General features: G+C 40.9%; 1 protein-coding gene across 1 annotated transcript in view; it reads right to left on the reverse strand.

The window, feature by feature from the left end:
• The window catches only part of atad2b (ATPase family AAA domain containing 2B), a 94,737-nt gene that overhangs the window by 39,311 nt on the left and 35,992 nt on the right, over positions 1–19,434 (reverse strand). Inside the window, exons 23-24 of the mRNA XM_012866682.3 lie at positions 18,648–18,770; positions 16,509–16,637 (exon numbers count right to left, since the gene is read on the reverse strand). Of these exons, the coding sequence (XP_012722136.2) occupies positions 16,509–16,637; positions 18,648–18,770 (252 nt within the window). The remainder of the gene's footprint in view (positions 1–16,508; positions 16,638–18,647; positions 18,771–19,434) is intronic.

Consider the following 19,434-nt stretch of genomic DNA (forward strand, 5'->3'; position numbering starts at 1 on the left):
CGGCGGCTTGAGAGTACCAAACTGTGCTTTTAACCGCGCCCTTGTGTTGCTCCGTGTTGGTGTAATTAGCACGCCTGAATGAGGCAGCGCTCCAGGTTTATTTACATATAATAACGTTTTTATGTCACGTGAAGGAACTTAATTTGTTTACCGTGAAACAGTCAGCATTTGTTATGAGCTTCTCATGGCATGACAAAACTAGGTAAACATAATTCACACAAGGATATTTTAAAGACGCAACATGATTTCAGCACTTTCATTTAAAAAGGACACTCTACTTTTTTTTTTTTACTTTTGTTGTTTTGACTTAAATATATTTAAGCAAAAATATCGATTACACACCAAATTCAGAAGTGTATTTTAGGAGGTTATTACGGTGGGCATTATGCCTTTTTATGTTCTGGTTAGTAGGATGGTTTATTCTGACCGTCTGCTCCAGAGCCAGGCCCCTGATTAACAGATATGTCACCTGTAGCTTTAAAAATCGATGGTACTTTAAATGTCTTCCCTGGCTCTTTTTTACCCCCCAACCCGAAAACAAATACAAACGAATAGGACCAAAATCTAATTAGCATGCGTCTAAATTTGATGCGTCTGGACCAGGATAAGCAACACAGGTTTTTTTATAGCTTTTTGGGGTTGCCTCTTTTGTGCTCGGTCGTTCCGGTGGCAGCTTAGTGTCGCTTTCTGCCAAAAACTAAGCAACGGGGTCAACTACAGCCAGCACACCGCAAGGATTAGGAGGATGTTAATGCTGCTGCCTGGGCACATGGAAACCACATCGGGCCAGACTTCAGATGCTCACGTTTCCCTGTCAGATTTTAGTGTTTAGTTGGTGAAAACCTTATTTGTTTGGTCACAAATTGGAGGTTCACAATTGTAAGATAAGGCCTTTAAGCTGGGTTCACACTGTCATCGCGGCCATCTAGGGCAAACGCTTTCCTCTCTACAGATGTTGGCAGATAACTCCGAAAAGGCTGCTAAATATTCGCTTTTACTTCAGGAAAAATTAGTCCTAATCATCAAGCAGAGTCAGAGGCTTTATTGAATTTTTTTGATTCATTCAAACAGCACATACATTTATACTTACAGTTCCTCGGTCAGAATCGTTTTATTTCACATGCACTGTGAGTGATGGCCATTATTACCTAGTTGGAGCTCTTGCACATGCTAAATTGATTAGATTAGATACCGATTAGAAACCCTGCAAGTCCGTTACAGGATTCAAACCATTGCAGCCGTACGATAAAAGAGCTTCAAAGTGAAAGATATTGAATTAAATATTGGGACACTGGCTGTCTTTGTACTACTAGTGACACCGTTCTGGGTAATTCTTCCACTGACATTTATTGACCTGAAAAAAAAAAAAAAACAAGATATTTCCTTGCTACAGGGTTACTCTGATGCCCATTTTTTTTTAATTTTATACTTCCCCAGACATAATTTTTCCATAAATGTTTATGCCACATAGAGATTTGAGTAGAAAACATTGCCCTTGAAATGTCTCATTATCATTTGCAACAAATCAAGATGCAACGCCATGCAGAAGGTCAGCTCCGATTTAGCCGTTTGATAAAGGGTTGCAGACCTCTTTTATGGGATCAGGACAAGCTTAGATCAGAAAAGTCTGACGTGCATTATCCTGGATTAAATATTGATACTTCAAGTCAGACAAGCAGAAAATATGAATAGCAAAGATTTATTTGGCATCTAAAACAATACTTAGTTCAAGAACCTTGGCCCCAGTTTGAAACCTAGCATTAAAATCATCTAAACAGGCTTTTATTTTGTAATGAGTATGTTTATCGTTTAGTATATTATAAACTAGATGATTACATTGAACAATTATTCAGGTTTTGATATGGCAAACCCAAAAAAGCTGTAGGGGTCATCATCTAAATATGGTGAATCCAAAAAGTCCTTTCACCTTTCCACAGTTTATCTTTTAGTTAATATTTTAACACAAATTATAGGAACTCAAAGTCTTTCTATAAGAATTTTCCTCCCACTTGTGAAGACTTGTAAAATCTTCAAATGAAATTTCTTTCAGTACTACAACTTAGGTCATTCATACTCCTACTAGACTGTGAATTAAAGTTATCTTGTTATTTTACCATTATGTTTCTGGCAGCTGCAAGAGTAGAGTGAGCTACAGATTGGGATGCTGGAAAGGAGGCCTCCCACCTTCTTAGACTAGATACTCTTCAAACGCAAGTGGAAAGATGCAAAATGATGGTTAGGAATAATTTCTGACGTAAATCTTTTTATGAAAATCTTAATTTAAAAAATAAAATCTTTTGAGCCGTCTCCTTTCCAGTGCGAAACAAATGTATTTGCTGAATGAAAACAATTTAAAATCTAAATTAGCCAGGATTATGAGTAATTTGCTGTTTAACTGCAGGCAAATGTTTTTATTAATCATCTACAACCGGTTTTGATCGGTGCTAAATGAGCATGGTCCACGTATCTGGGAATATCTGTGGAATCAGATGTTATAGTGTCAGAAGCCAAATTCGGCAACACCAAACTGTTCTACTCAAGTATGTGGCGTAAAAACCCTGACACTGCCAGGCATGCGTGAGAAAAAACCCAGACATCTAGTAAACGTATAGAAAACCCAAGACTGATTTACATGCACAAGGTGGCGAACTTAATGAAAAAACAGATAACAGTTTCCTTTCGACTTCTGAAAGAAGTGCAGAAAGTTCCAAAGACAATTTAGTTCTCTAAAAACAAATCTATAAGTCATTCCAACTAATTCAGTACTAATGCATCATGTTTGTGCAATTGTTCCAGTCAATTACAACTTATCAGAACGAGGCAAAGAGAGGGAAAGCAGCCCATTAGGCTGCTTGACGTATGCTAGCTTCTGATGTTTACTGAAATTGACTAATCGACTGTGCTATGGTAAAAACGAGAGCGAAAACCCCAGGAGGCCCAGTATAATTTTCTGTTTGTAGTCCAGGCTAAATGCTGGGATGTTTGGCTGCTCTTTGCTGGTGGTGAGCAGCAGGATTAAAAAAAAAAAAAAAAAAAGTTGACTCCTTTCTTTAATCAAAGAAGGCACAGCTCCGAGATCCACGTTAATTGGAATGGTGGGATTGAGATTCCAACCGTGGCAGATGTCTACAGAGATCTCAGAGACATCGAGAGCGACTCCTTGAAGAAAGCCAAATCTCAAAACAAAAGAACTGCACTGGGGAACTCTCCATTTAATTAAGGAATCAATCAAGATAAATCAGGATATTTGTTTTCTTCATTACCATCGGAGAAAGATGAAAACAAACGCGAAACAATAAATCACTTTATGCCGCCGCTTCACACGCTCCACTTTGCCCTCGCGAAACACTTAGCCCAGCGTCTGGTTATCGCCGCTAACCAATGCCGATAAGCAGGTACAAACCCCACAGATCTTTGTGTCCAGCATTCAAAAGCCTCCGCCCCCTATTCTTCACGCTCTCGCTCTCTGTGCGCATCACCGTCTCCCACAGGCAGCACAGCTTGAAGTCATTGGACATGCAACAGCGGCTCTGAGAAGCAATGCTCAATTATTCCACTGAAATTCCCCCACAGGCAGAGAAGGGGAGCTCTCTACGCGAATATACATGTATGACTGGCCACATTGTAATGAAATAATAAAAAAAAAAGGGCAACTAAAAAAAAAAAAAAAAAACACCCCCAACAATAGAAACTGCACACTTCAGCAACATTCAGAGCTGCACCCCCAAAACAATATGCGGAAGCAAAGACGCTTCTCGGATAATTTTACTTTCATTTCATGCATGGTGCCGAAGCGATCCAAGAGGCCCACAAAAAAAAAAAGCCAGCCTATGCTCTGGGCCTTGTTTGTGTCGGTGAGAATCTGCAGCTTCTCCTGTCTTCCCCCCCCCCAGACAGCCAGGATGTAGCATGAGAGCAACTATCCAGTCAAGTGTCTGATTATAACATGTCAGCGTCTGGTAAGGTGCTCGGTTTTAGCGCTTTGGGCCATTATGATTTGGGACCTTTCACAGGCTGAGAAAATGATACAACTTAAAAACGAGACGATCAATCCCCCTCCACTCCAGGCGTGATGTCGTGCATTGCAGTTTGCCATAAAACTCCCTACGTGACAAAATGTTGGGAAACTGTAGTGGAAATATATAACCTATACTCAAATGAGATTTATTTTGGAGCGTCGCTCAAGAAAATGTTCTCAAAACCTGAGGGGAATTTTCCTGCTACGCTGCAGATATTAAAGTTATATATTAGTACCATTTATGAATGTAACAGAGACTAAACGCGTGTTAAACTTACTGATACTAAGGGTGAAGTCATTTTGAAGATGTAATGAAATTAGTTACTACTTTTTATTACATTTCAGGAATGCTGGGGATCTGTTTTGTTGTGAAGCCACAACTTCCTCAAATATAATATTTTGCACACTATATTAAACATTTTGATTCATTTTGTGACCGCCGCATGTATTTTAAAGTGTTCTCAATTAATTTTAAATCTTTTTTCCATTGGTTTTCCCCGTTTTGCAAATGTTTCCCAGTCTTGAGTGTGTTTCAGAAATGGCGACTTGTTTAAATACATGGAGTGTAGAGAAACAAAACTAAACAGCTCGTTAAAGCTAAATAAAAAAGTTACTTGGATCCATCCCACTATGTACAGCTCACATGTCACAAAAAAGCAAAATAAAGAGGGGGGGAAAAAAATCTTGAGAAAGATGAAAGGTTTCAGGTTTGTGATTGCTTTAGGCTAAAAACACAAGCAAATGCTGCGCAGTCCTATTTAAAAATAAGGCTTCACAATAAATGTGAGGGGATGCTGATACCAGGGATAGGTGTAAAAGTTATCCAAAAGTTATCCAAACATTAGTTTGTAGAAATAAGAGTTTAAGTTCAGGGAAGACAGAGAAGCACGTCCATGTCTGCGACTTCAGCTGTGGAGTTTTGGGATGAGTTAGGCATCAAATGCTAATGTGGTTCATTGCTGCATCCATAGTTGGAGCAAACAGCTTGGCCAGCTAAGGTCAGTGGAGCTCTGTCCTTCCCCGCTATGGATGAAGGAAAAGCTCGCTGAAAATCCATCTACACAACCTTCATTTCCAAATCGAATACATTTTTTGACTCATATTCCCAGAACCCATCTTCCTCTCATTAACCATCTCTAAAGTATAACAGAAAAGTGTACTATTAATTCATGGCGAATGTTTTAATGGCCTTTTAAGGGCTGCATAAAGAAGAGACTATAGACTAGGGAGAGCTTTTAGAGAATGGGACAGACTTTTTCTTTTTCCTTTTGCTTCCCACACATTTCCAGAAATAAAATACATTTAAATCAAATCCCATACTTTTACAGACTGCACAAGGACAGCAGCAACCACTGCAAACAGCTTGTCCCCGCACTCATTCACGTTATGATGAGCTTGGTGGTGCTATCCCTCTAGTTCTTTTCCCATTTGTCTCTCTGCAATCATCGCCGCCTGTCCAGCTTTCTGCATGAACCGAATATAATCTGCCCTACCATAAACAGGAAAAACAAACATAAAAATCTCTCTTGATTGCCTTGATATGCTCCTTTTTTTCTTTTTTTTTAACCTGATGCCTGGCAGACCCATAAGTTGTCTATATAACAGAGAGAGAAGTCGATTTCTATAAAATGTGAAAATATCCAAACTCCAGTTCTCTCCTGACTGAACATTAATTATAATTAGAACACTGTTATTGTAGTAAATAAACAACGTTTTCTAAGGGTAAAGGGTTTTAAGCAACCAATTAGGTCTGACATATGTGTGCAACGCTAAATAAATAGCCTGTCATGCGGCAGAAACTGGATTTAGGGTCAAAGCGAAGGCCAAAGGGTAAAAACGTCCAACAAGAAAGGGATAAAAGGAGGACAATTAGAAAATCAAGCTTGTAGCAAGTATCTTCCTCATTATTCTGCTTTCTCATGAACTGTGACACAGCACAACACTAAGCAGGGACTGTTTTCCACCTCCCCGAGAGGAAAAATCCCAGCCTTGCTTTTACACAGTAACCATTTTAGTCTCTAGTAAAAAGAAATGACAGTTTATTATCACTTCAGATATCTCATCAACGTGCAGCGATGGACTGTTATTTGAAAAGGAGAGAGAGAGAGAGAAAGGGGCGCTGTCTGTTTACGATGATGGGAGATATAAGAGGAGAGGTGAGACACAGCCACACTCCATCTACGTGAACACGGCCTGCTTCCTGGTGCCCTGGGCGTGCTATTAAGCCATATGACGGACACTTTATGCAGTCTCTGCAATAACATTACTTTCTTCCACAAACTGCTGAAGACAGACAGTTTCTAGATCATTTACGGGTATAAATGCAACTTTCAACACTGTATAAAATGTGAGCTGGTGCAGTAGCATCAACAACAAGGTGACCGGAGGGATCGTCTGCCCTCTAGCCTCGGTTTACCTACGTTAAAGATAAAAGTAGCAATCGTCATTTGTCATAATCAGACTGATTAACCAAGACAAAGAGGGTTACAGCCCAAATTATTGCTGAATATTACGGCAGAGCATGGCACTGTTTTGGGTTCGATCCCTTCTCACCCAACAAAATGTGATGAAATTCGCAGAGAGTTTTTCAATGGGCAACTACATTACTAAAGTGAAACTAAATCTCTAAAAGCACAGTGCTGACTGTCTATTAATCACTTTTTAAAGCCTAGCTCTGATGTCTTAACCCGAGGATGGGTGACGTCCAATGCTTGAAAAATCTTTAATTTTTATTTATTTTTACTCATATTTCCTTAATTTCGTACAAAAAAATGCTAAAATCAGATTCTGAAGGCCTGGTGTCAAAGCTTCCGGGCCGTATTCCTCATTTGGTCCTACATCAATGGCAAAGTGAAATATGGGCCAGCAAAGACAGAATGGCCCAGTCAATCTCTGCGTGTATATAGAGTGGAGATGTCCATCTGTAAAAAAAATATAAAAACCCAGTGTCTACGTAGGGCTGCGCGATATAGCTTGAAAATCAAATCTCCCATTAGATTTCACCAAATCCGATTAATCAATTTATTTCCTCCTTTTAATTTCCCAAAAATAATAATAAATGAAAGAAATTATTTTAAAAACCTGACCTGAATTCAAAGTGCAACTAAATACAAGCTGTGAAGCATGCTTGTAAAGCAAGATGGCGGCCTTGCTAGATGTTTGTTGCAAGTGGTTTTACACAATGAGCTAAGCACAGTCTTCACTTGTGTAACTCCAAACCAACTTGAAAAAAAAATCCAAAGAGATTAAAGTGTTAAAGTGTCCCCTCATGTGGCAAAAAAAGGTTTCCTTTTTACAACATTTTGACAATATCTCTTCCTAAACATGTATAGGGCATTGCATGCTATTCTCTTCATAGGAGCCCAATGAGTGCAATGGCTAAATAATAAATGGCATCTTAATAAATTGTAAATTCAAATTAATCGATTTATCACCTAGCCCAGCGCCTACGTCTCAGTTTTGCCTCAAACTTTGAGATGGGCTTTGGTTTTACTTTGTAATCATCACCAACAGTTGAACTTGTACCAGAACAAAGGGGTGAAAAACAAAGGTCTTGAAAAAGCCTCAGAAGTGAGGTAGACTCTTTATGGACCAGATGTCAAAAGCTTTAAATCTTTTATTGAAGATGATCTTGACAGTAGAACCATTTAAAGACCGGTGAGTTCATATGTTTTACAGAGAATGCTTCAGAGGCCCATGCCTGTGCAAAGTGTTGCGCCATATAAAGTTGTTGGTGAGATATGAGTGACTTTTGCATATATAGGTCAAAGGACGGGTCTGGGATTTTGCACGTTGGAGTACAGCTGCCCATCGGCCATGATGCTGGTTTAAACTTAAATAAAAAATGACATTTTTTTTTAATTGCCGTATCTGGGTATTTTGCCCTCCAGCTGCTGCTCTCAGATCATACAGACAGAAAAGCACTTTGCGGCCTTGAAGATCGTCCTTGTAGCCACTGCCAGCCATCGTTACATTTTACAGGCCCTTTTTAGGTCTTGCCTTTAAACTTTGCTGAGATGTCAGGCAAACTGGTGGACAATGTAAACAGCCCCGCTACATCAAATGCAGCTTTTCCAGTCAATGGTTGAGCATTATGCTTCTATGGAAAAAAGCAAAGATCCGTGTATCCTGCCACTCGCTACTCATTCCATTTACAACAATTTACAGCTAGCCGTTTAAAAACTTTTTTTTTTTTTTTTTTTTTTTTTAAATCAATCAAAATGTGAACCATTAGCCAATGAATTGCTGCTACGACTGCAGAATCGTGCTCTTGTTTCTGGCACCAGTTAAAAGACGAGCAGCAGCATTTTTGGACCAGCGGTAGTCGAGCCGGTAAAGTTTTGTTAAGCCCTGCGTAAAGTGCACTGCAGTAATGTAAAGGAGCTGTAATAAAAACATGGAATAAAATCACAAAATGATGCCGTGACTGGAATGGTTTTAGTTTGGTTCGCTGTCTCAGTTGGAAAAAGCTGGACTGGACAACAAATTTATAACCCTGCCTGCATGATGAATCCTTGTGGTGTTTGTGCGTTCACAAACACACGAGAATCCATCTTGTACCGCTCCGGCTTCAACCGACTGATACCGACTTAAAGGACCACACTGATGTTAGACCCATCACTGGGCCCTCACTGGGTGCTTTATTGGCAGAGTAATGCTGCGTTCAGACCAGACGCCTTTGGAGCATCAAGGACATCGGATTTACATGCAAAGTCTATGATGGATCTTGGGCTGTGCGTTTTGAAGCTTTCTGCACGTTTCGTGCTGCAAATTTGGCGTTAAGCGCCTCCAGAGAGGCCACGCAAGAGTTGGGAAATCTGACTTTTACAGCTGGACGCGGGGCGTCAATCAATCAGAGAGACTCCGCTGTGTGTATTATTCAGTAAATAAAGCCAAGCCCCTCTCTTGATTTCACCCGCAATTTTCCAAAGAGTCCGGCAGAGGAAAAGAACTGGGTAGCTCGTCCCCACAGGAGCTACTTTGCCAGTCGGGCTTATATGTGCAGAAGCGTCCGAGTTGAGGCGCTGGACGCATTTTTGATGCTCAAAAGACGTTTAGTATGATGCAGCATCACTTTTTTCCGTTTTAGTGAGGTAAAAATAGAAGGTTGAACCATGTTTCCTGAGAACTGTGGGAGTAGGTAAAGGGAGATGAGGAGGGCGGGGGCAAGAATACGGCTTCGAGGCACTCGGCATGAGAGGGGTGCACCATTGAGCTACGACACAAAATAATTAAAATAAAACTTGGATTGGAGTCCATCTATAAACACCCACGAATGTCGACCCAGGTTTCTAGACCGAAAAGATAGATTTTGAACAACAAAAGAACCAGAAGAAGACAAAGACCAGCATCTGTGGCTAGAAAAACATCATTAAAAACCGTCAGCGCTGCGGTGAGGTTTCAAAACCGACTGGAACGCTTAAAAAGGCCCTTTTCTTATCTAAGAAAGAACTAAAATGATGGTAAACAATCTTCTCCAGAAACCTGGAGAGGAAAGGGAGTTTAGAAATTGGCCTAAAATTAGAGAGAAGCGTGTGAGCCGGTCTTTTTAATTAGCGGTGTTACCGCCGCGTGCTTCAGACTCAAAGGAACAATTCCCGCTTCAAAACTGCTGTTGATGATATTAAGAACGTGAAGTGCCAAGGTGGAGAAAAGTTCTCTATAAAGACGAGGCGGGACTGGATCGTGTGGAGACCCAGGAGGCTTCGTATGGCTAATTATCTCTCTTAATGAGCGTACACTGACAAGCTCGAACAGGTCAAAAACAGCCGAGCACGTAACAGACACAGCAGGGTCATAGGAAGGAGGAAAGAGAGGTCTAATGTTCACAACCTTGTCCACAAAAAAAAACTTCAAGAAGTCCTCAGACACTTCATTCGAGCGGTCCACACGGGCTGATTGGGGGGGTTAAGAACAGAGTCGACAATGTGAAATAAAAAGGACATGTGGATTGTGACATTTTGAGGCAACGGTGTGCTTGGTTTAAGCAGCTTTCACAGTTCTTTTCGTATGAATGGCAGGTGTTTCTCAGCTCTGTAAGGACACCTGTAACTTTTTCCATTTTCCTTCTGCTCTCCTGCGCTCGCACCTGGCAGCAAAGGCAGCCGTATTCGACCAGGCCTCGAGTCTAAGGTTTGGACAATTTAGGTTTTAATGGAGCAACTGAATCTCAAGCAGATCTGAGAGTTAAAGCCGGAAGACAAAATCTCAACATCTGAATGCAGGTCCAGACATTCTGTCAAGTTGATTAAAATGCTATAGAGAACTGAGAGTTGCCTGAGTGCCAACATTAACCATGAAGCTCAAATAAAACAGGCATATGGTCTGAAAACGAGGGCTGTACGATTTTGCCAAAAATCTAAATTGTGATATATTTCAACCATAATTGCGATTTAATTCTGACTTTTCTCTGCATTAAGAACAAGCAACAAAAAAAGACCTGCAGATAAAGATGTTTCGAAACAAACATTATTTAAAACAAGAAATCTGACTGTTTTTACTAATCAGAATATTATCAGTCAAGAGAACAGCTTGTTGAGTTGGACATCAATCCTTGTTAAACAAAGTGCAACCAACAAACAAGTATATGTATTAAAACAGTTTGACCCGTACTTAGTGCTATGATGAGATTCCTGAAGGTTTCTGGTAAAAAAGTACTGATTATATAAACTCTAAAACAATAACATTTAATTATCTATCTCCCTGCTGCAGCTCTCTTCCCTTCCATGTGGAGACAAACCCACTTTAAACATATTATTGAACACCTAAAGGACGCGTCTGATCCATTAGTTGTTACATAGCCAAAAATTACAGACTTCTGCGATTTGGAAATTGCGTTTATTTAAAATTGAGATTCTATTTCAAATGGGATTAATCATGCAGCCCTACTGAAAACACAGCTTCACAAACTTCCATGTTTCAAAGGATGATAAGAACTGTTTTTACGTGAGTTGATTATATATTGCAGCATACCCATCAGTGCATATTCCATGAAAGGATCGAAACAACAGCATTGGTGGATAAAATGTTAAAATCAAATTGATGTGGCAAAGCAAAAACAAAGGAGGTAATTTATTCATAAACAAATAAGTGTGAAAGTCGCAGCATTAGCAGATTTTTTTGCCCTTCAGAAAACAAACAAAGGGTGAGAAAAGAAATAGTCTGAAAAAAAATACACTTTTCCATACTTTTTATTTTTACATACAGTGGCTTGCAGAAGTATTCACACCCCTTAAACTTTTCCACATGTCACATTACAACCACAAACAAATATATTTTATTGGAATTTTATGTGAAAGACCTACCCAGAGTGGTATAAAATTGTGAGGTAGAAAGAAAATTATGATTTCTCTTTTTCTTTTCTGCTTTAAACTTCTCCACAGCTTTATCCCTGATCTGTCTGGTGTGTTCCTTGGACTTCGTGATGCTATTTGCTCCTAAATACTCTCTGAACCGACCTCTGAGGCCGTCACAGAGCAGCTGTATTTGTACTGAGATCAGATTACACACAGATGGATCTATTCAGTCATTAGCAACCATCAGGCAACTTCTGAAGGAAATTGGATGCATTCAGAAAAAAAAAGGGGGCTGAATACTTTGTACACTTAAGTTTTTTATTCGTAAAACTCGTTTTAATCATGTATAATTTTGTTTGCACTTACAATTGTAAACCACTTTGTGTTGGTCTTTCACAGAATATTCCATTGAAATATATTAATATTTGTGGTTGTAATGAGATAAAATGTGGAAATGTCCAATGAGGTGTGAATACTTTTGCAAGCCACTGTACCGGTTAGCAACTGGAAAATGGTCAATTAAAAGTCTGGACTATTTAGACTTTAAAGTACTCATACGAACCCTGCGTAATATTTAGTTTGCTGCCCCTGAACAAATCTGCCGAGACGTATGCGGGTAGCATATGACATCAACGCATCTTGATTTATAACACAGGCACGACAGAGCTTCATTTCAGTAATCATAGAGACTCACTGAAAAGAATATCAGTAAAATTTGTCTGTGTAAAGGTTCTGGCTGAATAAAAGGGAGGAACTGATTTCCTATTTATTTAAAAACTCAACAGCTTCCTCCTAGATTATCAAATCAGTATTTAATGTAAACTCTGCATTAAAAAAAAAGTGATAAACAATTTATTGACATAGCACAGTTATTTTCTATTATAAAGTATACAGATTATATAAGATGCATATTTGATAGAATGTAGCATGAAGAGTTTTGAGGTTTAATATTTGATATAAGCTGACAGAGAAAACACATTTCAGTAAAATTATATTAACTTCATTTGTGCCAGTCGTTCCAATATCTCAATACTTATGTGAGGCCAGGATTTAGACAAAAAAAACCCACAAATGTCAACAAGAGATGTACAAAGTCTGCAATTTTAATTTTCTTCTGGTTGTCACAAATTCAAATTTCTTCAAACTAACCTCTGCAAACACGAGTATGCCGCTGCTGCTATAATCAGAAATCTCACTTTGAGTCATCTCAATCTGGATTGAGATTGATGAAGCCGCCGATATTAAGCAACTTGTTTCTGAAGTGCGGCAATTCAAAGAATGAGAGTAGCCAAAATATATTCCACCCATAAAGCCGTTGACTATTCTCTATATTCAAGACTAACTGATTGGGCTCGCTGAATAGCATCATTGAAAGAAAGACTGAAAGGGCTTAATTATGAATGAAAGGAAGACACTCCACATGAACCGTATCCTTGTGGCGATGCACTCCCAGTGAACCCGGGGCTGCGGCCTAAGGTAATGGGCTCGGGGTTCTCTGTTGCTCCTGGGAGAGCGGGCAGATGTGTGAGGTCGAAGAAAGAGAGAAACCATGACGGAGCAATCCACGGAGGCTAATGGAAACCCAGCCTCTCTGTTTTCTAGTGCATTAACAGCATCAGCGCCGCCATCTCCCCAACCCCGAGCGACCCGGCAGGAGCGCCAGCTGCTCCAGCCGTCTGCATCTGGACCACTGGGCCTAACCACTCTCGCTGCTTTTAACACCCGCTCTGAAAATGTTCCAGCCCACGAGAAAAGCCTTCCGCGTAACCGTCTCCATGATTCCGACAAAAAAAAAGTGCTTCCCCTCAGTTATATCTCAATGTGAAAATGGAAAAGAGCCGGTGAAAGAGATGGTCCGTTTAAAAGCCCCGCAGAGCCGCAGGTACCAAAACAAGCTCCGGACGAGCTTCCAGCTTCCTGCCAGCGATCTGGGGGATACCTTCGACCTACCGTGAAAAAGGAACAAGCCAGCCGCATTCTGCCTCGCTTTCTCAGTTCAGGCACAGACACAAGAAATTGACATCTCCCCCATCAGACAGATGTGCCGTGCTTGGAGTCATATCTCACGGAGGACCCGACTCTGTGATCAATTTGCCTAATAGGTGCCTCGCTGTGGTGCTCCAGGTGAGAACTAGCGGGCAATGTCACAAATTAATCACCCGAGTTCCTCTAATTAATTACACCTCTGGTAGAGGCTGATAACGACTTTCCCCAATCGCTGCTAAATTGGTGGCCCGCATCTGTGACATTTGGCTTCCTAGATAAAGAGTGCAGCCAAAAGTAGCAAATAAAAGGCCCGTCTTACTGCGCGTCTGTATTTCTGGCTGTTCTACTTCCATGCTGACCTTTACTGATGTTAATGCATGACTAAATTAACATTTTCTACACCTAAAGTCCTTAAAAGACACATTTTTTCATGAGAACTACTGGTTAAATTGAAATATTACTGTATTCTAACCCAGATTAATTGCTTGGCCCTCATTTGAATTTCTTTTTGGGGAGAAAAACAACCGCCTGATGTTTCTAGCTTTAAAAAAAAGAAAAAAAAAGTCTCCACCCTGCAGGGGTTCCACAGGGGAAACTCTCATGGGAGAAACGCCCCATCTAGTGTCGCCTTGCAGTACTGCAGAGGAAAAATATGGATTTTGATAGAAAACGGGCCATTTACAGCACAGGCCGAGGTTTTACGCCAACATTTCATCTCATCTACTGCAACATATCGTTACGCGCTTTGCTAATACTTTTCGGCCGGGTAGCACCAGGCTAATGCAATCTTCTGCGTCTGAGGTGAAAGCTGGAGGGCGCAACACACGAAAACCGGCTTAGCGCTCATTTGCTCAGGTGACTGCCTCATTACTCGGCCCCCCTGCCCAGCGCCGGCCCTCCCCTCGCCCTCAGGCACCTGCCGTTTACCACAGGTGGGCGTGTAATTGCTCTGCGGCGTGGTCGTGTTCCCGATCGCTTAGGAGGAAGCAGCCGTGCTAATGAGGCTGCTCACCGAGTCGCCTCCCCGCCGACGCTGAATGTACGTGAAGAGGCAGTGGCGTGGCCTTACGACCATCGGGTTGGTTGCTGTCAGGTGCGGCGCCGTGCAAAAGCATTTAAACCCGTCGGCTGCCTTCGGGTTTCGTCAGGTTCCGACTCCAGACGTCTGTGTTTTTTTATTGGGATTTCAGGAGATAAACTGTACCAAAGTGGTGGAGTTGTGTCTTGGGAAGTGGAATAAAACGCAAAAAGACGAATCTATATACTTACAGAGTATACAGATCGCCAGTACAACACTCACTCACACCAGGCACATTACATATCCCATAATGCAATGCAACAGCTACTTTTGCATCAAGACAGGGGTGCGCCAGCGGTTCTGATTTATTTGGGAAACCTAAGGCGCTCTCAGGCCCGCTGACTTGGTTTTGCACACTTTTTTTTTTTTTTTTAAGCTTATAAAACGATGTCTGACACAAAACTAAAGCCATGCACCACATCACCCAAAGTGATGCATGGCGGCATTATTGTGCTGTTGGGATGAGTTTCTTTATTACGGACAGCAAAGTAGGTGTTAAGAGGAAAGCAGGTGGAGGTGAATAGAGCCCAAGCCTACATGACAAGACTAACATTAATCAAGTGAGCTCATATAAAAACCTGGGGCTTCATACTGATTACACTCTTGGCTGGCACACACATGTGGCAGGTGTTTGTGCTAAACTTCACCAGCGTCTTCATTTTCTTCGCCGCTTAAGAGTGTTTGGTGTTTGCACCAACATAATGGTAATTTTCTACAGGGCTACCATAGAGTATCTACTAAGATATGGCATCACCAGCTGCTTTGGTAATTTGACAGCAAAAACAAAGACCCAGGTCTTAAATTTAGTAAAATAATGGGAGTGGCTCCTCCTCTGTCTCCACAGGAACTTTTTCAGCAGTCCATCCTCAGACAGGCAGATACAATCTTATCTGACTCCTCTCATGTGCTCCACTCTGAGTTTGTGCTGCTGAAATCTGGAAGAAGGTGCAGCACGCCCTTAATGCAAACATAACAGATTTAAACATTCGTCCATCCCATCGTCCATAAAAAGAAAAGATGAACAGGGAAAGTGCTAGGACACGCAGGTAGCCGCATCTATGACCTCTTATGATCTACAGCAGCAAACTGGGAGGGCAGTGGGGTTTCAACTTAGTTTCTTTTAAAAGGTTGATTTGCATGGTTTTAATGATCGGGTTACACTTTATTTGAAGGGGTGTACATAAGACTGACATTACACTGTCATAAACATGACATAACACCTGTTATGAACATAAATGACTCTTTATGAATGTTTAGGACTGTTGTCATTAATTGTCATTCGGTAAATTATGACACTCTGTAAATTATGACACTATTAAAGCAAAGTTGACATTGTTTAAAATGTCTTTGTTATGACAACTTGACAATAACAGAGACAAGGTTAAATTTAGGGCTTGATTTGGGATTTGGTTAAATTAAGGGTTTGTCATAACAAAGACATTTTAAACAATGTCAACTTTGCTTTAATAGTGTCATAATTTACCGAATGACAATTAATGACAACAGTCCTAAACATTCATAAAGAGTAATTTATGTTCATAACAGGTGTTATGTCATGTTTATGACAGTGTAATGTCAGTCTTATGTACACCCCTTCAAATAAAGTGTTACCAATTATCGTTTTAGTCGAACTGTGATATATGAATTGTTGTTACTATTTTATATTTATTATTTTAATATTATTTTTATAAAAGATTCCTTTTATCAGTGATTGAATACATGGTGCAGTGCAGCTGATCCCAAAAGAATTGCGTCTGTAGTTGCAGCAATAGGCGGTTGGATAAAGTATTTCACCACACTTTTCAGATTTTTAGATGAACATTTGGAAAGAGCACCATTTTCTTGCTCTTCCACAACTTTCCACTACCTGATGTTGGTCCAACCTATGAAATCCAAAATCAGATTCAGGGAATATTTTTGGTTGCGACGTGAGAAAAGGGTTCAAAGGGTATGAATCCTATGACAAGGCCCTGTAACACAACCTACAACCTTCCTGTTTTGGTCTGGTACACTCACCCAGCATATGCAGCGTACACCAATCAGCAACAACATTATGACTGTAACAGCTACACAAGCACGCTGCAAAACAGTGACACCACTCCATGGAGGAAAAGGAGGCGCAGAGACTCACTGGTAGTGCAGTGTTTGTAGCCGGCCTCGCCTTGGGCGTTCGTCTTGGCCTGCTCATCTCCTGCTGGTGGCTGCCTTCGCGGTGGTAAAGCACCAGGAAGTGTTGTCGGCTCCCCCAGTGTCTGGAAGTCTGCAGCGACACAGAAACATTATAAAATAAAACACAAAGTCCTTTGGTGTAAACGTGGAAACAGCCGAACCCTGAAACGTATACAGCGGACGGGATATTGTCAGTATTTAGAGTGAGATCTAGCTGAAAAAGGAAAACCAGAGGTCTGTGAAACGCTGAAGCGGTACATAAATGCACGGCACGTGGATAAATGGCTTAGTTCGTTCGAACCCCCAGCCGAGGAAAGATAAGAGAAACCTGAAGTTTGCTGAGGAGATATTACAGCCCTGAAAAGTTTCCTTGCTTACCGAATGTCAGCAAGAATTTATTGGGTAAAACTACCTCTCTGGTGCAAACACGTTTTTTTTTTTTTCAGCTAGCTTAAACTGTGCGTCATATAGCTCTGAGCTAATTGACAGCTTTATATCAGAGCGTCGACGGCATCATTAAGAATTTATACGGCTATGATCCTCCTCGGGCAGCTAACTTGTTCTGCAGAAACATTCATTTGGAATTCTGCGCTTTTAGTTTCGGTGGGAGGAAATGAAATGGATTTGGGTGACCTTTGAAAACGGCTCTGTCGCTGACGCGGTTACCGCTCGTCATAAAACACTGCTTTCTACAGCTCAAGCCAAATGTCAACAGGCGCGTTGGACATTTCTGAGGCTGAGTTTTAAACCAGGCCTGGGGCAGCCCTGTGAGGCTTTCTCATCATGCTTCAGCTTTCAGGCCTCTCTGGAAGCGTTGCCTAAACTAGCTGATTATATATGCAGATATGTTGGGTTGATTCGACTCGCTTACGTGACAAAAAAAACAAACAGGTAAAGAAAGTATTAAAGCGTCTTCTAAAGCGTCCACAGAATCGAAGAACGACCCGATTTTGTTGAATTACAACCAGGAACTTTATTGTATTGATGCACTTCTTTAGCAGCAAGCTGATGGGAACCTGAATGGAGCTGAATAGAAGTTAAACCTGAAAGAATATTTCTCTCAGGCTGCAAAAGACTGGGAAGGAGGTTCACCTTCCACGAGGACAATGAGCCTAATTGTACACCGTAAGCTACAAAGTAACGATTTAGATTGCATTTAATGTATATGTAGGCATGGCCCACTTCACGTTACGATCTAAATGACATTAAGAACCTGCTGCAAGACTTAAAACATGATGTTCACAGACCCTCTCCTACCATCTGAGGGAGCTTGAGCTTTTTTTCCCTTACCTTCTACCTCACGATTATGCTAATATCAATGCATCAGTGTTTGTGGTAACAACCTGACAAGATGGGGGGAAAAGTTCAAGACGTATGATAAATAAGCAAGGAGCTCTGTTTACAAGGGTAAGCAAGAAAATATTTAACAGGAACTACGCTTGGTGTAAAGGATAAATGCCATTTCCTCTCTTTCCATGGTAGCAAAGGCGAATATTTGCATATGATTATACGTCTTGGCGTTTAACATTTGACAAGTTGCATGAAAATAAATACTTAGCTAAAGTGTATTGATTTACATATATCTAATTTAGATTTATCCTGAATCCACACCGCACTGTTTAGTGGGTGTACAAATCAAGAGTCAGGTAGACTCCGTCTCCTGTCTCCACCACCAACTCTGCACTAAAAGCCAACTTGCTCCATCAAGTAGTAGTGGGCTGCCCACCAGACTTCATCCTCTTATAGCAGGTTTGTATTCTTACACATATCCTATCAAAGAGGCTCTGGAAAAGGGAGGCGGTGAGAACGAACACGCCGAAACCCACTGTCAACGTGAGCTAGCTTGTACTCAGTTTTCAAGCAAGTGTGTATTCTTCCAACCCTAAATAGGTATGGATACATCTTTATGAAAAGCAAAATAAAACCTGAAAAATGAAGCCCTAAAAAGCCTTGCCACTAAAGCAACATTATAATAAAGATCACTTCTGTACAGTCAGAACCGCTGCAGCTACAGGAGTATTGACGCTGCTTTTTAATAGGCAACATTTGACCAGAATTTCTAAGTAGCATTTTGTCTTCTGTGTTGTGGTGAAGCTCTTACCCCTCTTTTTGCGAGCCTCTTTAATCTCTTCGCACGTCCGGTCGAACTCGGGATCCAGCTCGGCTGCGAAGATAGCGTGGGCCGTGTCCTTTAGGCTGCAAGCTCTGTGCCTGATCACCTTGTCTGAGGAGAAGAGGGACAGCAGCCATTAATGTTAGATGGATCCTGGACGTCAACACAACAGCGGTCCAAAATCGTGACCTACAGCAATCCCTTCTTCTGGGTTTTAACACTATTTCTACATGGCAAGTACCTAATTAATATTCTGCTTAGCCTAATCTTTAATTAAACTGGGCTGTGTTTAAACCAACAGCAGCAGGAAGGTCAAACAGTGGGGTCATTTAGTGGAAAACCTGTTTGGTAACCTCAAATCTGCCGTTTCTGAGGCGAAAACTAAAAAAAAATGCGGAGTAAATGTGCAATCCACGGGCCCCAGAGGTCGGCTGCCTCCGTGCAACACAGATGTGAAGATGTGAAGCAGTTCGCAAAAAAAGTGGTCATACAGCTAAACATCAGCTCAGCGGTTCATAGAAAGGGCAATTTCTTAAGCATTTCTTAGTTTATATAGCATAATATTTGAGTTTGTTGGGAAATAATGCAAACGCTGCTATTTGTTTTTAACAACTTCGTGTTCCCTTTTCTTTTCGCTTTCTGCAGACTAACATCTTTTATGTAATATTTCATCCTGATTGGATTCAGAATACGTAGATTATGCTCGATGTACTGCGATATGCGAGCAGAGTCTCCACAGTACGTTTGATTCCACAGGAATACGGGCCATTTTAAA

Source organism: Fundulus heteroclitus, chromosome 15, assembly GCF_011125445.2.
Source record: "Fundulus heteroclitus isolate FHET01 chromosome 15, MU-UCD_Fhet_4.1, whole genome shotgun sequence".
Lineage (NCBI taxonomy): Eukaryota > Metazoa > Chordata > Actinopteri > Cyprinodontiformes > Fundulidae > Fundulus > Fundulus heteroclitus.